This window comes from Chiroxiphia lanceolata, chromosome 6, assembly GCF_009829145.1.
Source record: "Chiroxiphia lanceolata isolate bChiLan1 chromosome 6, bChiLan1.pri, whole genome shotgun sequence".
NCBI classification, from domain to species: domain Eukaryota; kingdom Metazoa; phylum Chordata; class Aves; order Passeriformes; family Pipridae; genus Chiroxiphia; species Chiroxiphia lanceolata.
The window spans coordinates 60090804-60107565 of record NC_045642.1 but is presented as its reverse complement, the minus strand read 5'-3'; the positions used below and the strand labels follow the sequence as shown (position 1 = coordinate 60107565).

The following is a 16762-nucleotide window of genomic DNA, read 5'->3' as shown; positions in this document are numbered from 1 at the left end:
GCCCCACCCTACGAGGAAGTTTATCTGCAAAGCTCAGACGAAAAGACCCTGAAGTTTGGTAGTGGCTCTCCCGTGTAAGCTTAATGAATCAGGCAGACCTATGGAAAACCCTCGCCCTTGATAACGGCATGGAAAGCTGGAGCTGCTGGAGACTGGCATTTAACAGGTGCATCTGTTTACTTTCCAGCTACTCATCTTCTTTAAAAAACCCTCAGTCCGTAAATACAATTAGATGCTGAATTAAGATTGCAAAAATATCAAGCTCCCCAGAGACAACTGCCTGTCTGAGGAGATCTCCCCCTACCCAAAAAAACACCTGAGGAAGCTTTTCCAGCTTCTGTTGCATCGAGCTCCGTTTATGAAACTATGTGTGCAAGCACCCTGGACCCTTTAATGAGATGATGCTATGGAGTAATCTCTCTCCCAGGGACCCTGTTGTCAGCATCAACATCATGAACTGACTATTCAGCATAAACACGCACCTTAAAATTAAAAAAAATACATCCAAACAAAGCCTGCCCGGAGCAGCCTGCCCGGCAGGATCAGCCGCTAGCTTTTCTCCCTCTAATCTGCCCACCGAGCAGCGTCACAGAGACTGTCTTTTATCAAAACAAAGGCTGGATGCTGCCTGCGAAGTGTGAAGCCCGACTAAAAATGGCTGAAAAGCTGTCCAAGGCACCCGGGAAGGTGGCCAGCCCCACCCAGCGCAGACACCGACCCGCTGAAAATACGCTGAAAATCAGCCCAAAAGGGAGATGCTATTGTTCCCCTCGCCTACGCGGCAGCGAGAGACAACATCATCGCAACATTTCACCCCCGAACAGCTCAGCGGAGTGCTCGGCAGCATAATGAGAGGATTAATGGTTTGTTGGTTGTTGTTTTTTTTTTTTTTTTAAAAGCAATCGTAGGGCAAAGTAGGAAGCAGGGGGCAATCCCACGCCGCCCTGGAGCTGTCGCCCTCCTTGGTAAAGCTGCGTTTTCTTTGTGTCGACACTAGGCTAAGCCTGGCTCTGGGTGTGTCCGTGGGCAGGAGGCACCCAGGCGCCCAACGCCACCACCTCCAACCCTCGCCAGCCCCAGCGGGCACCAATTCACCGTCACCCGGCTTTCCTAAAGCCCGAAAGGTAGGAAATCAAGCCAGCGATATCCCGACGGAGAGAGTCAAGGATGAGAAATGACGCCGCTAACGGCAAGGGCGGATGCTTTGGGAATGAGCTGTAAGGTGGGAAGGGAGGACCTGTATCCTGGATGCTTTCAGGGTGAGACAGCTGGAGATGGGAGAAACGCATTCAAAGAAATAAGGGCTTTTTATCTTTCTTTCTTAAATTACCCCAAAAGAAAAGCTTCACGGGGAGGGAGAGAAAACAGCATGCAAAGGCCCACAGGTGAACAATGCAAAAATGGATGGATCCTGCCTTTGCCTCCTCTGCCATGCAGTCCTTCTAGCATGCAACACTCGAATAGATATAATACCCTGACATTTCCAGTTGCTCCAAAGACAGTCCATCTTGGTGGAATCGGCACTGGCTTGCATCTCGGAGAGCTGAGGAGCTGCCGGTCCTTTCGTCGGAGGCACTGCGTTACCAGTCAGGCATTCCCGAGCATGGGTGGGTTAGTGGGTATCGCTCCCGTCTCCCCGCTCGGCTCCGGACTGATGCTGTAAGCAGCACAGGCGGAGGGGGAGGGCATATTGTACGCGCTGCGGTCTCCACTGCAGCAAATCAGCAGTGTGATGTGGTTGCCCTAGGGAGCAGGCTCCTTTGAAAAGGGGATGCAGTCCCTTTTCAAATCAAAAGCTTGCGCTCGGCGGCTTAGCCTCCCTAAGCCATGGAAATGGTTAAGGCAACCTGATGGCAAAGAAATAAAAACAAATTGGGTGTGGGTGGAAGGGGGGGCGGCGGAGGGTGAGCAGTGTTTGCTATGTGTCTCTACGGTTGTGACTATTCGTGTTCCAGAAATTTCTTGTCAGTGATGGAATCTGGTGTTTTCTTCACTTTTTTTTCTTTCTTTTCTTTTTTTTTTTTTTTTTCTTTTTTGGAGAGGGCCAAATTTCACCTAACCCCTTTAGGATTTGATGCCCCCTGCCTCCCCCCCCCCCCCCCCAATCTCTGCCCAGCTGGGCGAGGTCAGGGAGCAGGCAGGAAAAAAACAAGATCAGGATCTGACCCCAACAGAGCAAGCCCCATATTGCTATTTTTTTAAAAACAGTAGAAAACAGCAGAGTACCCACAGCACTGGGGATCACTCTTTTCCCCCTGTAGGCACAGGGTGACCCTTGTGGCCCCTCATGCCAAGCCCTGCTACACCAGGATGCTGAGGACTGCCAGCTGCACCCACATTTGGGTGTTCAACGTATGAGTGTTGCCTTCACTCACTGCTCAAAATGCTGCACAAACCAGGATTTGAGGTGTAGGTGTGCAGGTATACAGGACAATTTGTGAAAATGTGTGCTTTCTGTGAGCCCACTAATAGCTGAATTTTAACACCCTCCCCGACACTCCTCCCTGACACTGACATGGTCTCTGCCTCAGTTTCCCCACCAAAAAAACTACTGTAAGTAGCCTTACAGAGACATCATAACTAAGCACTGGAGCATACTTGGCAAATACTGGGGGAAAAAAAATTGCTTTGCCACCCAACCTGTTTGCATTTTCAGATTTTGGGGTCATTATTAATTACTGAGAAACTCCCCCAAAAGTCACCCCACTTTACTGAAGAGTCACCTGAAATACATCACATCTGACTTGGTCCAGTCATCATTGGCAGAACAATCCCAGCTGGGGACCTCTCATCTCTGAGTTTGTATTTAATGTTTTAGACCATGACAGTTTGTGAAATAATTTTACTTTAGCCATGTTATACTTAATTTAGCTTTTTTTGTATAGAAACAGACACCATCGCAGACACAGTGGGTCAGGTACCCATCAGAACGGGGAATAGAGTTTGAACCTCTGCTCTTTTGGCTCCAAAACCAAACGGTCTTTAATGCCTGAGTTAACAGATACGTCCTCCAACTGGCAGTAGTAGGTCACTTATCCTTCCCTCAGGTAACCCATCTCCTAGAAGAAAGCCAAAACTTGAGAGATTCACCATACTGTGATCTTTCCCTTTACCTAGGAAACTCTGCTGGGATTACAGAGGCCAACAGCTTTTGTTCATGTTTCTAAACCGTCTTTGATATCCCCCAAAACACTTGCTTAGGCTTGAATTCCCTTAACAGTGAAATAATTAACTAACTGGTGCAGAACTGGCTTCAACTATCATTGTGTATAGTAAGATTAAACCACTGACAAACAAATGTCACAAATCTGGATTTTGTGTTCTTCCTGGCTTTTTTAAAAAAGGGAAGAAACAGGTTGGCAAGGGATGACTGAGCATGGACTGATTGGTTTAGACCCTTTGCAGGAGCAGAAAATATCCCTGTTGATACATTTTGCCCTGCACACTGTTGTGATGGGGTTCCCAGCACCAATCCATCATACAAGGTATTTACGAGCAGTGTATGTAAAACAGAGCCATCACTCACACGAAACTCCTAAATCCTTGAGTACTTGGAAAAAAGCCAGAGAGACCCCAAACATACTGCACAGGTGAAATTCATGGCTATTTGATATGTACCACCAGCAACACAGGAGAGAGAAGGCAAAAGATATCTGCTTAGTCTAACTGTAAACCACATTTCTCAGTCAGGTATAAAGGAAAAATTCCCTTTGGACAGAAGAGTGGTCCATGTACATTTAACATCCCACTGATGATTTCTCCTTGCCTCCACTGTTTGCAGGAATTTGTCTTGCCCCAGACTTCATGTCTCCATTTCCTCTTCCAGGCTGCTAAAATGAACCATATCATCAGGTTTCCTGCTTAAATTCTTATTTCCCTTTGGAAAAACATCACTTCAGACCTGGCCCACGTGACTGGACTGTCCCACACTACTTCCAGAACTATTTTAGTTCAACCAGAACCCATCACTTTACCACAGTAACAAGAACATTGCATTTGCACTCATTTATCCCAGGAGCTGAGGCAGGTGAGGGACAAAGGCAGTGTCCCACACATAACACTGTGTGTGTGACTACACAGATGTGCACAAAAAGTGCCAATCAGCTTTGGTGGATCCAGGATTAAAATGGCTATTGATAAAAAAATTATTTCTACAACAAGAATTTAAATTATGCATTAAGTAAGTAGTGAGCCAAAATTAGGACTAAGCAGCTGGTTTTCAGTAGTCTGAGGGTAAGAACTGCCTCTTTTCACTAGAACTAAACCAGGACCACCAATTTAAGCTTTACTGAGCAGACTGGAAGGCATGAATAAGTATGGCACTGCCTGGATCTGAAAGGTGAGACATGCACAGAGATCTTGGCATCAACTACAGGACACTGCAGTGTTGGAGGAGAAATTTCCTGTGATCATGGATAGAAACAGGATGAAAATCAGTAAATGGAATTTGCTTCGCTTCCCTTCAGAGCACTGTGCATTGGAAGCTGCCTTCTCCTGTGGATGTTACTGAAATTATTGCAGATCTTAAGATGTGTTAGTGAGGTCACATGAAGCGCAGTGTTGATGGCACAGCCACAAGCCAAGTAGGCTCATCAGTATTTGCATGTTAATTAGCTCAGCCAGAGATAATGACCAGTGTATGTAGGATGTGTAGGGTAAGGAATCAGTAAAATAGAGTTACTTGGTTGTTTTCAGCCCTTCCTAACTTCCTATTGCTGGAAACCTCTGGCCAAGTTAACACATGTGTAGGGTATTGATGGCTGGATTGTTTCCTTCCATCCCTCCAACCTCAGCAGGGATCATAGAATCATAAAATCACAGAGTGGTGTGGGCTAGAAGGGACCTTAAAATCATCTAGTTCCAAACTCCTTGTCCATGGAGGGGGTTGCCACCCACTAGACCAGGTTTCTCAAAGCCCCATCCGACCTGGCCTTGAACACTTCCAGGGATGGGGCAGCCACAGCAGGGATGGTTGGATGAGGTGCAGACTGTAGCTCAGCAAAAGACACGAGCACCCTGCCATGGTGTGTGGGCCACCAGGGTTATTCTTTTTACAGGGGCACCAGAAGTCCTGCATCAGGACTCCAGAGCCCTGCCTTGCTTCCCTCCAAAGTTCCTCCCACTTCCACAGTGACCTGGTCTGCCTGTACACCACTGATGAGCTCTGATGAGGTCAGAGTTAGCAACATTTAAGGCTTTTTAGGTAAATACACTTGAATTGGCATAACAGTCCATACGAGGTCAGAAGTACCCACTGTTCCAACACAGGAAGGATCACACATGGAACTACATAAACTTCAGGGCTGTCCCTTAACAATCCCGCCAGAGGGCGGCGGTGGAAATGAGCATGGGTTTCAAAGGCTATTTAATGACTAAAAATCCAAAGGCAGAGCTGAAACCACTGCTAGTTCTGCTCAAAGAGCAGTGACTTTGAAGGCACTTTGGACCGATTACATTTTTCGGAGCAGCGCTCTGCATCACTCGGCGTCAGCGCTCCGTGGGACACATTGAGGGCAGCGCCAGATCTGCAGCGTGGTGCTGTAAGATCCTGACACTTAGCACTTCAGGAGAACAATAGCATTAAGGGAGATCATTGGGTTTTTCTTCTAAGCTAATTTGTTCTTAGCATTAGCAACAAAAATAGAGAGGATGCTATTTTAAAAGTTGCATTAATATGTCTCGAAGCTCTGAAGAGCAACGGGGAATTTTTGCCTGAGTACTCCAAGCCAAGGGCAGCCAGCAATTACATTTTTGTAAGGACGCTGTCAATAGCAGAGGGATGGGCCAGATCCTGGCTTTGCTTTCATCCTTTTCACTGTCTGGTGCTCATTCTTGCACATTTTGTGGTCTGCAGAATCACTCAGAGGCAGTTCAAGTGGCAAGGCCGTGAGCCGGGAGAAGCCAGTGGCTTTTTCAGGTCCATCACTACAATCTACTGCAGGTAGAACATAGACAGCTCTGTCCTTGTTGTCTTTTGCCCCAGGTCTTTGGTATCTTCTCTTAGGAGATGTAATGCAGTGATGAATTACCTTTTTTCTCAGGTCTTCAGACCACAAAAGGAGTCAATAAACTGGTAAAAAAGACAATATGGTATTAAACTGGCGCAATTAAAGTCTGGAGCTGAATACTCGTAACAAAAGAAGCCCCATGTCCCAGCCTGTCACACAATGTTCCAGTCTCCTTGCAATTTCTTTTATAAGTCTTGAAATGCCTGGGTTTATAAGGGTTTTTTTAAATCATCAATCAGAATATTTGGATGGTTCATGAGGACAAGAAGTGTGATTTTGAGATTTGTTGCTAAGCTTCTGCTCTGCTGCCTCTTTCACTTTCTGCTCAGCAGAACTATTCTTCGTAGCCATTTTTGCTCAAAGTCTGAGATTATCATAAGGTATTCAGCAGTAACCACGTGACATGAGTCAAATAAGTGTGTGAAAGAATCAGGTGAGACAAACTTTGCACTTGCTTCCCTTCCTGGCAACAAGGTGGCCCTTCCTTGAATCCTAGTAAATGAGCCATGTGGGGGCAAGTCCTTAGATTTGACGCTATTGTTATTAAACAGTTTTGAGTTTTGAACGTCTGATGTGTCTCAGTGGAGAGGGCACAGACCCTCTTCACAGGCCATCCCAGAGATGGCCGGGACTCCTGTGGTGCAGTTTGAGCTCCTTGATTACTACAGGTAACAGCACGACTTACACATAAGAATCAGTTTTTATTTACTCCTGGTTCTTCAGTGGGATAACTTCTCTTGGTTGTTTAATGTTATTTTTTTTGACTGCGAGGTTCATAGAAATAAAGGCTCTATTCCTGCCATTGACCTAGAAAAGTCTTTTGATTCTTTCCAGTGGGACTACTTTTTTTTCCAGTTGCTGGGAACCTTAAAATTGTGTGTTTCTCTCCTGTGGGGGAGGCAGTGGCTACATCTTCATTCCTCCTTTAATATCCGATCAGTAAAGCTGAAGAGACCCTAAAACTCTGGCTGACCTCCTGCACTCCCCCATTACAGAGGGCTCTCATGGCATTCACAGCCTATTCCCATTTTCAAGCCTTCTGCTTTTAAGTCTGTGCTGTGAAATTTTTCTCTCTCCTACAGCATTGCTGGTGCTGCAGTTGGCATTATTAATTCCATTTCATTAACTGATCTTCCTAATGGACTGGAAGACAAAAGAAAAGACAGTCTTGAGACCACAGTGTGGTTGAGCCTCAGGAGATCTGTGTTCAGTCCTTGCGTCCGCCACAGGCTTCCTACGTGACCTTGGGAATCACCTCCCTTAGGTCTCCGGGTCTGCTTGGTCTATTTAAATTTGGGGCATTGTCTGCTTTTTAAGTTTTGTTTTTGCAGCACCCAGCACAACATCTGTGGCTCTAACAGAGGAGCCTGACTCATTTCTGCAATACAACTTGCAGGGTGGTAGGCTGTCGTTCTTGGAGCAGGGGGGATCAAGATTGTAAAGATGAATTGGGATTGCATTGCTCTTGGAAATGGTGAAATCCTGCCCAGTGCTGTGTAAAGATCCTGGGGGACAGAGGAGCCTCCTCTCTGGCCAACTATGCCCAAAAGAGATGACAATGATGCATTTTTAGCAGAATCTCAAAGCAAGGACTGGTGGGCAGTGGCTGAGCTGGGGAAATGAGGCCTGGGCTTTTCCACGTGGCAGTGCCACAAACCACCAGGGCTCTAGAGCAGCTTATCTTGCCAGCTCTCTCCTTCTGCTGCTGGCACTCTGGAGGGCAGGCACAGCCCCTCTGAGATGCTTTGCTGGGAGAGGGAGAAATAAGAATGTGAGCAGGGACCACGCCACTACAAGCACATGGCACATGGTGCCCGGAGAGAGCCATGCCCCAGGCAGGCAGCCCTGCTGCAATCCAGACAACGTGCTGAGCCAACACAGCTCTGCCACAGAGCTGCACTAGACAGATCCTGCCCTTTGCTCCTCCACACATCCAGGTCATGAGCTCAGGCAGCTCTGGTGCACCCCCAGGAAAGATGTTCCCACAGAAATGCCTGAAGCTTTGCTTCCAGCTTACATGGGCCACCCCGTGCTCCTGCCCTGCTGGGATCAGGCCCAAGTTGTGAAGCTCCAGGTGCCGATTCAGGGGCTGGGATGCTCTGTCCAAGTGCAAAATACAACTACAAACTGTGCGACTGCAAACTAAACTAACAGCCTGCAGGCAGAGGTTCAGGAGACTGAGGTTTCACTTGCAGCAGTGCCACAAGCCCTTAATTCAGGTTGAGATTCTCATAAGCAGCCAGGGGTGCTCGCAAATGAGCTGTGGTTTGCAGTGTTCTGTTGGCTCCTCCGCTCTTGTACCTGGTGCTCCTCCTGCCAGCCCAAACCTCGCGGGGGGGGGGGGGGGGGGAAGGTGCAGAATGACTTAACATAGAGCAAACCCCTTTCTCCAGCCCCAGTTCTTCCCCCCAAATAATTTATTTCAGGGAAGAGTGTAATCCAGCAGGTTCTGAGCTGCTCACCATGCTAGAGAGCTGCTTCAAACATCCCACCACGGGCATCTTTGCATCCCCCACCCCACTGAACAGGGAGGCTGGGAGAATAAATGCATTAGTGAAGGAGGTGTGCAGATGCTGTGGCCATGCACACACAGGCTCGGCCAGCACACAATTGTCATGGCAACCCCAGCTTTCCCTGGAAAACAGCAACAGATCACTAATACACTGCTGGATCCAATAGCCACACCGCCTGCTCCATGGATGTGAGACACCTGGGTACCAAGATGCCGCAGCCCAAATCGTACTCAGGCTGGGAAGCCGGCTGTTAACACGCAAAAATCTTGGCTGAGGTTGCAGAGGGAGGGGGGGCACATTGGGCAGGGGCAGATTAAGAAGCAGCTGTTTCTGTCCTGAGCAAAAGCAGCCCTGCAGCACTTGCAAAGGCGAGGGAGGAGGCAGAGAGCGTGGCTGCTTATTGCAGCAATGCCAGCGGTGCTGCGTGGCACGAAGGGATGATGGATAAGGAGTGCATTAGTCCTGTCTAAGGGGGGAAAAAAGCCAAAAGGAGAAATGAAGGACATAAAATACTGGTGTGTAAGACAGGAGTGTCAGTACAAGGCTGTGGGAGGGAGAAAGCAAAGAAAGAATGTGAGCAGGGCTCTGGTGAGAGTTGGTATGAGCACTGGCTACAGAAGCGCTTTGGACACTGAAGCAGCACTCTTGAGTTTTAAATGTTATTATGGGCCTCTAGGGTAATTTAGAAGAATTAGATCAGGAAATGATGTGCCAGAAGCATTGGCTGAAAAGTGGTCAGAATTGTGTTTGCTGGGGAGACGAACAGGGAAAATGGTTTTGTGGGGCATTTTAGGACATCAGTTGGAAGAAGAGCTACACAGAAAAGCAGAGGTGGTTTGAGTACTGAGGGGCTCTCCCTGCCCTGGCACATCCCCTCACAAGGGGCAGAGGGAAGAGGAAAGGATGGATCATATGTAATACGTATTTATCTTATAGAAGATACCATAAGCAAGGTCAAGCAAGCTTCCAGCATCCAATCAGCAGAATATGCAACGAAAATCCACACCCTGGAGCCAGCAAATTAGAAACTTAAGATCAGTCATCCCTAAAACTAGTTATCTCATGCAAGCAGATGCAAAATAAGGAAAAAAGAGAAGAAAAAAATGCAGAACTGAGTTAAACACACTGAATTTGTGGAAATGGGTTTTTCTCTGAAGAACAGATCCTATCTCTGAGTACTTGAACATCATATATCCTTGCTCCCCCTCCCTGCACACAATGAGAAAGTCTTGATTTGGATGCTGACACCAAGTATCTGAGAAAAGACAATTTAATTTCCCATTCTCAAGGCCAAAGGATTAAAGATAGGTCAGCAAAACTATTTCACATTTAGAAAACCAAAGGAAAAAAAACTAAGGAATTCAGATTTCCCTGATGACATCATTAAACACCATAAGCCACATTTTCCTGAATGCTTCTGCAAAAGAAATGGTAGATCTCTACTCTGAGATGAGCATGCATATATAAGGAGATATAGGGTGAATTTGAATATATATATATATATGCAAAATAGAGTTATTTTGCTATCTTTATCAATTAATAAGTATCATGGAAGTCCACTGGACAAAACTGAATAAGGAAAAATGTTCTTCTTGTTGACAGTACATTTAACCACTCTGCTGCAATAATAGCTCTTCAAGATGGTAAATTAACAGGAATTTCAGAGTAACTGTGTAGATTTGCAGAGATCCAGAAATAACTGTTATCCCAGAGCACTGCACATGAACAATACGAGGTGAAAGGATAACATACTACGTTTTCTGCATGAATAGTGAATTCCCTTGCAACAGGTTTGGCTTTTACAGAAATGGGGGAATTCCAAAGAGAACAGTAAAATAGGTCTGGGCAAGCACTGCAGAAGGCCTGCTGGGATTTCAGAACTGCTTTCCCAAAGTGTTTCACTTATTGAAAACACTGAAGTACTTGGGGCTTTGATGAAACTCCCTGACTGAGACAGGTACCACCAAATATCCCTTTGTACTGTAACAGTTACTTCATTCTTAATAAATGCATCCAGAGACCAAAAGCATGATATGCCTGTGTCCCATCTGAAGTCTTCGCATTTCATATGCCAGGTACTTAAAATAATGCCTTGAAAATTAATCAGAGATAAAACATAATGGCATGACATTAATTTTAAATTATGATAGATTCAAGAAAACCACAATCTTTTTTGTTTGCAAACCAAACAAACCCAAGCCCCAAACTCAACTGCGATATTTTGTTTCGGATGAACCTCCTCTGTCACAGGTGCAGTACATATGATCAGCTCTTCCTGAATGCTGGGCAGGGCTCTGAGTGCTGCTGGTGCTCAGCACCTGCAGGTCCAGGCTTTGGAAACCTCAGCCTCTGCGTACCCCCAGCTTGAAGCTGAGAGACATCAGCCCCCTAGATTAGGATGAGGGCCAGAAGAGAAGGATTTACTTCATTTCGGAAGCAGCAGCTCTTCCCTTTTCCAAAACACTTGCTTTTCAACTGTGCTTTTTTTTCCCCCCTCGTTCTTTTCCCAGATCGCCTGACATTTAAAGTGATCAAAGTTTCCTGTGAACCACAGCTTCTAAATTCCAGATAAATATAGCCACCCTGCTCTGCATTTGTTTGTTTTTCTCAGGTCGCAAACCTGCAGTCGAGACCTACTTATTTTGGAGCAGAGAGAGCTGCTTGGTGCCTGTCACCACGTGCTTCGGCAGCTGGGAGGGGGGAGCAGAGCCCTCCGCGCAGGATGCAGCTCTGCACTTCTCCCAGCACAGGGTCTAATCCTGCTCTGGCAGCCCGGAGCAAACAAACCAGCAGCCCCCGTGTTGGCTTGAGGAGCCAGAGGAGCCCTGGAGCGGGCAGGAAGCAAACGGAGGCGTGATGCTCGGAGGCAGACTGCACGGAGGGGAGGATGGAGATGGCCGTGGCCGAGCGCTGTGACATACCCAGCCCACGCTGACACACAGGGGGGGACAACTCTGAGCCCTTTGAGACGTGGTGAAGCTCTGTGGGTTCTGGAGCACTGGTTAAACCACATACAAGGGCAGGAAGAACCTGCCCCTGCTCCACTCCTCCCACTCCCTTACCCACCCACACACACCCACTCAGCCCAGAACAATTTATTTTGGCCTTCCCATTAGCTGGGAAGTAAACGTGGCAATTACTTTGTGTCAGAACCGTTTGGCACATTTCCCTGAAGCTAAATAATTAATGAAGTGCTCTGATTAGTGTGAATCCTGTGGAATCATCAGGCAGCTTGGAGTGACATTTATTTTTACCTCTTGATGCCTGAGACAAGGCTTTGTTAAGAGGCCAAGAATGGATGGGGCTTCCATACTTTCCTGCAGCTGAAAGGGCTTGGTTTGGGGTTTATTCTAGAATAAAAGGTTTCTGCCCTGCTTTGTGCTTAGGCTGCCACAAAGAGAAGCAGCCCTCAAAATTTAAACTCTTTGCAAGTGATGGAGGATAAAATACATTTCTTTTCCATATAGGAAAGATCTCCGATATGTGTATCACCCAGAAACTTGTTTCCCTCAGTGCCTCATTAGAGGCACTACATCGAAGAGGGCTGTTTTACCCCTCTTACCAACAAACAGGGGTCAAGTAGAAGATCCTGGGAGTGCAGCTGCCAAGGTGAGGTTCAGATTCTGCAAACCAGAGCACTACAGCAGGATCCGGCCCCGTGGAGTCATGCCTGTGCCAGCGGGTTTCCAGCCTAACCTCTGGTGACAGAGTGAACTGGTGCCCCTGTGGGGTCAGAGAGCTTCTGGTAAGAGATTGCTACATGAGTGGTGCAGGGGGAGCTGGTGGTTGCCACTTGGGGTCCATTTTCTCCTACAATTTCTTTCTTTCTGAATCTTTCTGAATTTGGCCACGCAAAACAACGCCGGCCACCCAAATAGCTGTACTGAGCCCTGCCTGTGCCGTGCAGATCTGTGTGAGCTGCTGCCCTTTTCCCAGCCCTCCCACATTTTGCCATCAAACTGCAAATAATCTGCTTTCTGCCATGACCCAGGGAGGAGAGAGGCTGCCTAGAGAACACACTGAGCTATTACATGTGCAAATTGGGTGTCTTTGGGGTCCTGAAGTGCAATCTTCACCTCTGCAGGGAGGAGATAAAAGTATAGCAAAGGGTTTACATAAAAGCTGAACCCTCCTGATCCCAGATGCCACAGCCATAATGACTCCAGCTCCAAACCTCCCTCATGCATTTCACCTTCTGAGCAGCACGTTCACATGCTCAGGGATGATACACAAACCTCAACACCAGCCAGGCACCTCGAAAAGCTGCCTCTCCCTAAAGGGCTTTACCCCTCACACAGAGTTTTGTATAAACAAGGGGTAAAGGACTCCTTGCAAGAAAAAGCAAATAGTTTGGAAATCGTGTACTTCAAGTCTATGCCTGGTTTTGCCTCATCCAACATGTGTTTCCATGGAAGCAGAGGAGGGAGCGGGCAGCCTGTGGCTGCGAATCACAGCTATCTAGCCGCCTGCTCCCGAGTCTGAAGAGACAAATGGATCATTAAAAATAAAACAAAACTGAAATTTAAAACATCCCTTTTGACAGTAGATAGCTGGATATTTAGTGCTGCAGTTTGTTCAATGGGCTGGGGCCCAAGTGCATATCACAGCTGAACGAAACCAAACTCGGGCCCAACCTCAGAGGAAACGAGTATGCGCTGAATAAAATGATTTTTGTTCTTGTGTTGATTGCACTGGTGTAGTGATTGTGTGAGCACAGAGAATGGCAGCGTGACATAAGAAGACAGTTACGTAAATGGATTAAAAAGATGTTTTCAGCACGGTTTGGAGGAGTGTGTTGCAGAGAGAGACCAAAACAAGGATGGTTTAGAAAATATGGATTGTTTAGGAAAGCTAAAGGTTTATCTGCTGATCCAAACCTGGTTTTCTGATCTCAGGAGTGAGTCTCCTGAAGTCAGTCTCAATGTCTGTCAGTTGCTCTTATCAATATGTCCTTTGAGCAGAAACTTGTTTTTGACTATAACCATGAAATTTTTCTGGCCTCAAACAAGCATCTTGAAGCATTATCACATCCAAAGAAAACATGCAGTTCCTAACAGCTTGCAAGCCAGTTGCAAATACATCTTGCTGCTGAGCCAGGGACATTTCACTGGGAGTAATTACCACATATCCTCAGGTAAGAGCTGCCTCTTACCCAAAATGTGGCACTCGGTGACTTGAATGTAGCTACTCTTGAGGGACCAAACTGGATCTTCCCAGTGGCCTCATGAGGGCTCCCAGCAAAGTATCAGGGCTGATATGTGTGTGTAGCCATCATGTGAGCAAATGCAAAATGTCCTTCCTGCATTTGCCTACCTCAGAAAAAAAATACATATCTGTTTTACAGCAACCTGCCTTGTCCCAAAAGGCAGCAGGATTTCTCACCAGGAGGTACTGTTTTATTTCTTGACTACCAGGCAAGAAAAATTAGGCACAGTTACAAAAACTGCCAATTAGAAAACGAGGTTGCAGGCTCTAGTGAGTTAAAAGTCCCGAGTTTTTAGTGCTTGTAAGATTTCCTCCCCATAGCTCTGTGTAATGGATTTGAAGCTGTTGTCTATAGCTGCCTGAATGCTGAATTTCTGAATACTGTGATCAATACTGTATTGAATAACGATACCTATTATCTAATGACAGCTCTGTGTGCATCTAATACTTAAGTTTAGTAGATTGTTTTCAGGGGGAGAACAGCAAAAGTTGAAAGAATGGGTCAAATCAACTTGAGTTTGTTAGAAACTACATCCCAACAGGGAAATATGAGAGATGAAAATGAATCTATTGGGGAAAATGAAGAGATTTAGCTTGGATCAGGCTGACTCTATTTCCAGAGCCTCCAAAGGTCCTAGACATTTCTATACCATCAAATCCAATTGAGCAAATGGCAATATTACCAAAGGTGTCCTTCTTGCCTTTTGTAGCCTGTGAAGCACATTGCTAAAAGGGGGTTTGAGCCAGCAGACCCAGACAGGGCAGGGCCCTGCAAACACCTTTATGCACAGGCTGGAGGCAAAGTTGCCATGGAGGCCATGGTGTAAGGGCAGCAAGTAGGGAAGCTCTGGGTTGGTTTTCATCTTGGGTTGGTGCTTAGTATTCTTCTTCATCATACCAATGTGAATTGCCTGATGGTACTGGCTGATACTTGTGATAACCCAGGATTTTTAATTTTTTTTTTTAAAAATATGGATGCCAAATCATAATAATGATCTGTGCATTTTTATGATTTGATCAAACCATAAGAGTGATTTGTGGCTTGTTTCTACCTATGCCATGGGTAAGTGAACCACTGAGTGTCCACTGGGCCCAAAGGCCTGAAGGCGGAAGGCTCTTCTATCCCATTCCCACCTCGAGCCCACAAGGACATCCTTGGGAATGTTCAAGGCCAGGTTGGATGGGGCTTTGAGCAATTTGATCTACTGGAAGGTGTCCCTGCCCATGACAAGGGGGTGGAACTAGAAGATATTTAAGATTCCTTTCAACCCAAACAATGCTGTGATTCTGTGACAAGGCTCTGCAAGTTTAGAAAACATGTAACTCAGCAAAGGAAGAACAGTGCACCTGAATTCTGGGACCAAGTAGGAAGGAGCCGAAAGGCAAGCAGAAAAGTAGTGCAGATGAGTCTGCACTAGGAGGATGTCAGAAAAGCATTTGCCTCCAGACAGTGTGGGATATTGATCTGCAGTCACACAGCAGCACACGCTGGACAGGAAGCATCATCAGAAATTGGCTGAGGGAAGGGGAGAAAGATGTCAATAAAATCAAGTGGTGTGTCAAAGAGAGGAGGAAGGAGGAGGATATCAGGGCAGCCTGCACTGGAGCCACGAGTGTTTACCTCATGCTGTGTATCAGTGACCTTGAGAGTGATGCCATTATCTAATGATGCCAAATTGTAGGAGGCACAGAACAAATTAATTACAAATAGGAGATTAGGCTTACGGTCTGATAAGCAGCTCACGGAGTTCAATGAAGAGAAGTTTTAATGAGATTAAGTGACAAAGCCATCACTTAGAAGGAGGCATTAGACAGACTACAGACAAGGAGAAAGAACTGGGGGCGAAGGCAAAGAACTATTAAAACCATCTGTGTTATTAAAAGAAGAGTAAACAAGGCCTGTGCCTCTCAGGGAGAAATGGAGATGATAGTAAGGCGTGCTGGCACCGCCGGTGGGAACTCTTCCCGTGAACGTATTGTGCGCAGCATCTGAGTCAGACTCAGGGGGGATAGTGATGGAGCACAGCAAGGGAAACCCAACACACACTTGGGACTAACAGGAGGAGCAAAGCACTGCCTGGCTTGGTATAAATAGCTGCAAACAAGAGCCCTGAGAAGCAGTCCGGGAGGCCTGGATGGCTGGGGTACGGCAATGGCTTGGAGCCGGCTTGATAGAGAAGAGCAAATGCAGCAGGAGATTGGATGGTAGCAAACAAGGGAAGAAAGAGGCTAGCAGTTGATATGTCAGCCTAAGAAAGGCAGCTCTTAAATAATAATAGCTATTGCTAATGATGAATAATTAAAGCAGACCACTTGGTCCTCTGGCCCTTATGCAGTTCCGTTCCTCTAATGTACAGCAGAAGCATCATTTATAGTACGTGACAGGAGGAATCTTGTGCTACCAGGGGCTGGCTGTGCTTCATCTCCTAGCAAACCCACTGCACCCTTCTGCATGAGCTGTATTTAAAGCTGATTCCAAATATAATAGGAGTGAGAGCATCTTCAAATCAAACAGATAAGAGATCTGGGGTGTAGGGGTTGGAGATAACGTCCCATGTCCATGTTACCTACAAGTAAAGGGCCAAAACAGTTCCTGAAAAAGAGGAGAGACACATTTCTTTTTTCAACAGCAGTGGGTAGACTTCTGTATGTCATTTTTATGAAGAAAATATTAGGCATGTTTCCTCATCTTTCCTCTTTGTGATGGGACAGGTACAGTTGGGGTACATGGGTCAGGCATGTAGTGACTCACTAACACAAGAATTTACCAATTCTCTGGAATTAGATCAAATGGATCTAATTAGGGAAAAGGTTTGGGAACCCAAGAGAGCAGACCACAGATCCCTCGTTTTTCTCCCCTCTCCCTCACCCTTCCACCCACCTCTTCACCCAAGGGGTAACAACCATGGTGAGGGGACTGGGGGACTGAAAAAAAGAGCAGGCACCAAGGAAAGCAGAGCTGTGCCTCAGCCAGCACAAAATGGTGGTGTTCCCTGCGTTTCATAATCCTCCTTATACTGAAATTCATCCTGCAAA

General features: G+C 46.5%; 1 protein-coding gene and 1 long non-coding RNA gene across 3 annotated transcripts in view; one reads left to right on the top strand and one right to left on the bottom strand.

Annotated features, from left to right (window-relative positions):
- Positions 1 to 16762, bottom strand: part of RTN1 (reticulon 1) — a 118035-nt gene that overhangs the window by 15499 nt on the left and 85774 nt on the right. The window contains exon 1 of one of the 2 annotated variants that reach the window (XM_032690269.1): positions 1474 to 1889. The exons of the other annotated variant lie outside the window; for it this stretch is intronic. Within the exon in view, the coding sequence (XP_032546160.1) occupies positions 1474 to 1534 (61 nt within the window). The 5' untranslated portion in view covers positions 1535 to 1889. Of the gene's footprint in view, positions 1 to 1473; positions 1890 to 16762 lie in introns of those variants that run through there. 2 annotated transcript variants of the gene reach the window in all.
- Positions 747 to 4387, top strand: LOC116788020. The gene is made up of 3 exons (XR_004357522.1): positions 747 to 863; positions 998 to 1124; positions 4258 to 4387. It is a non-coding gene; the product is annotated as an uncharacterized LOC116788020 (long non-coding RNA).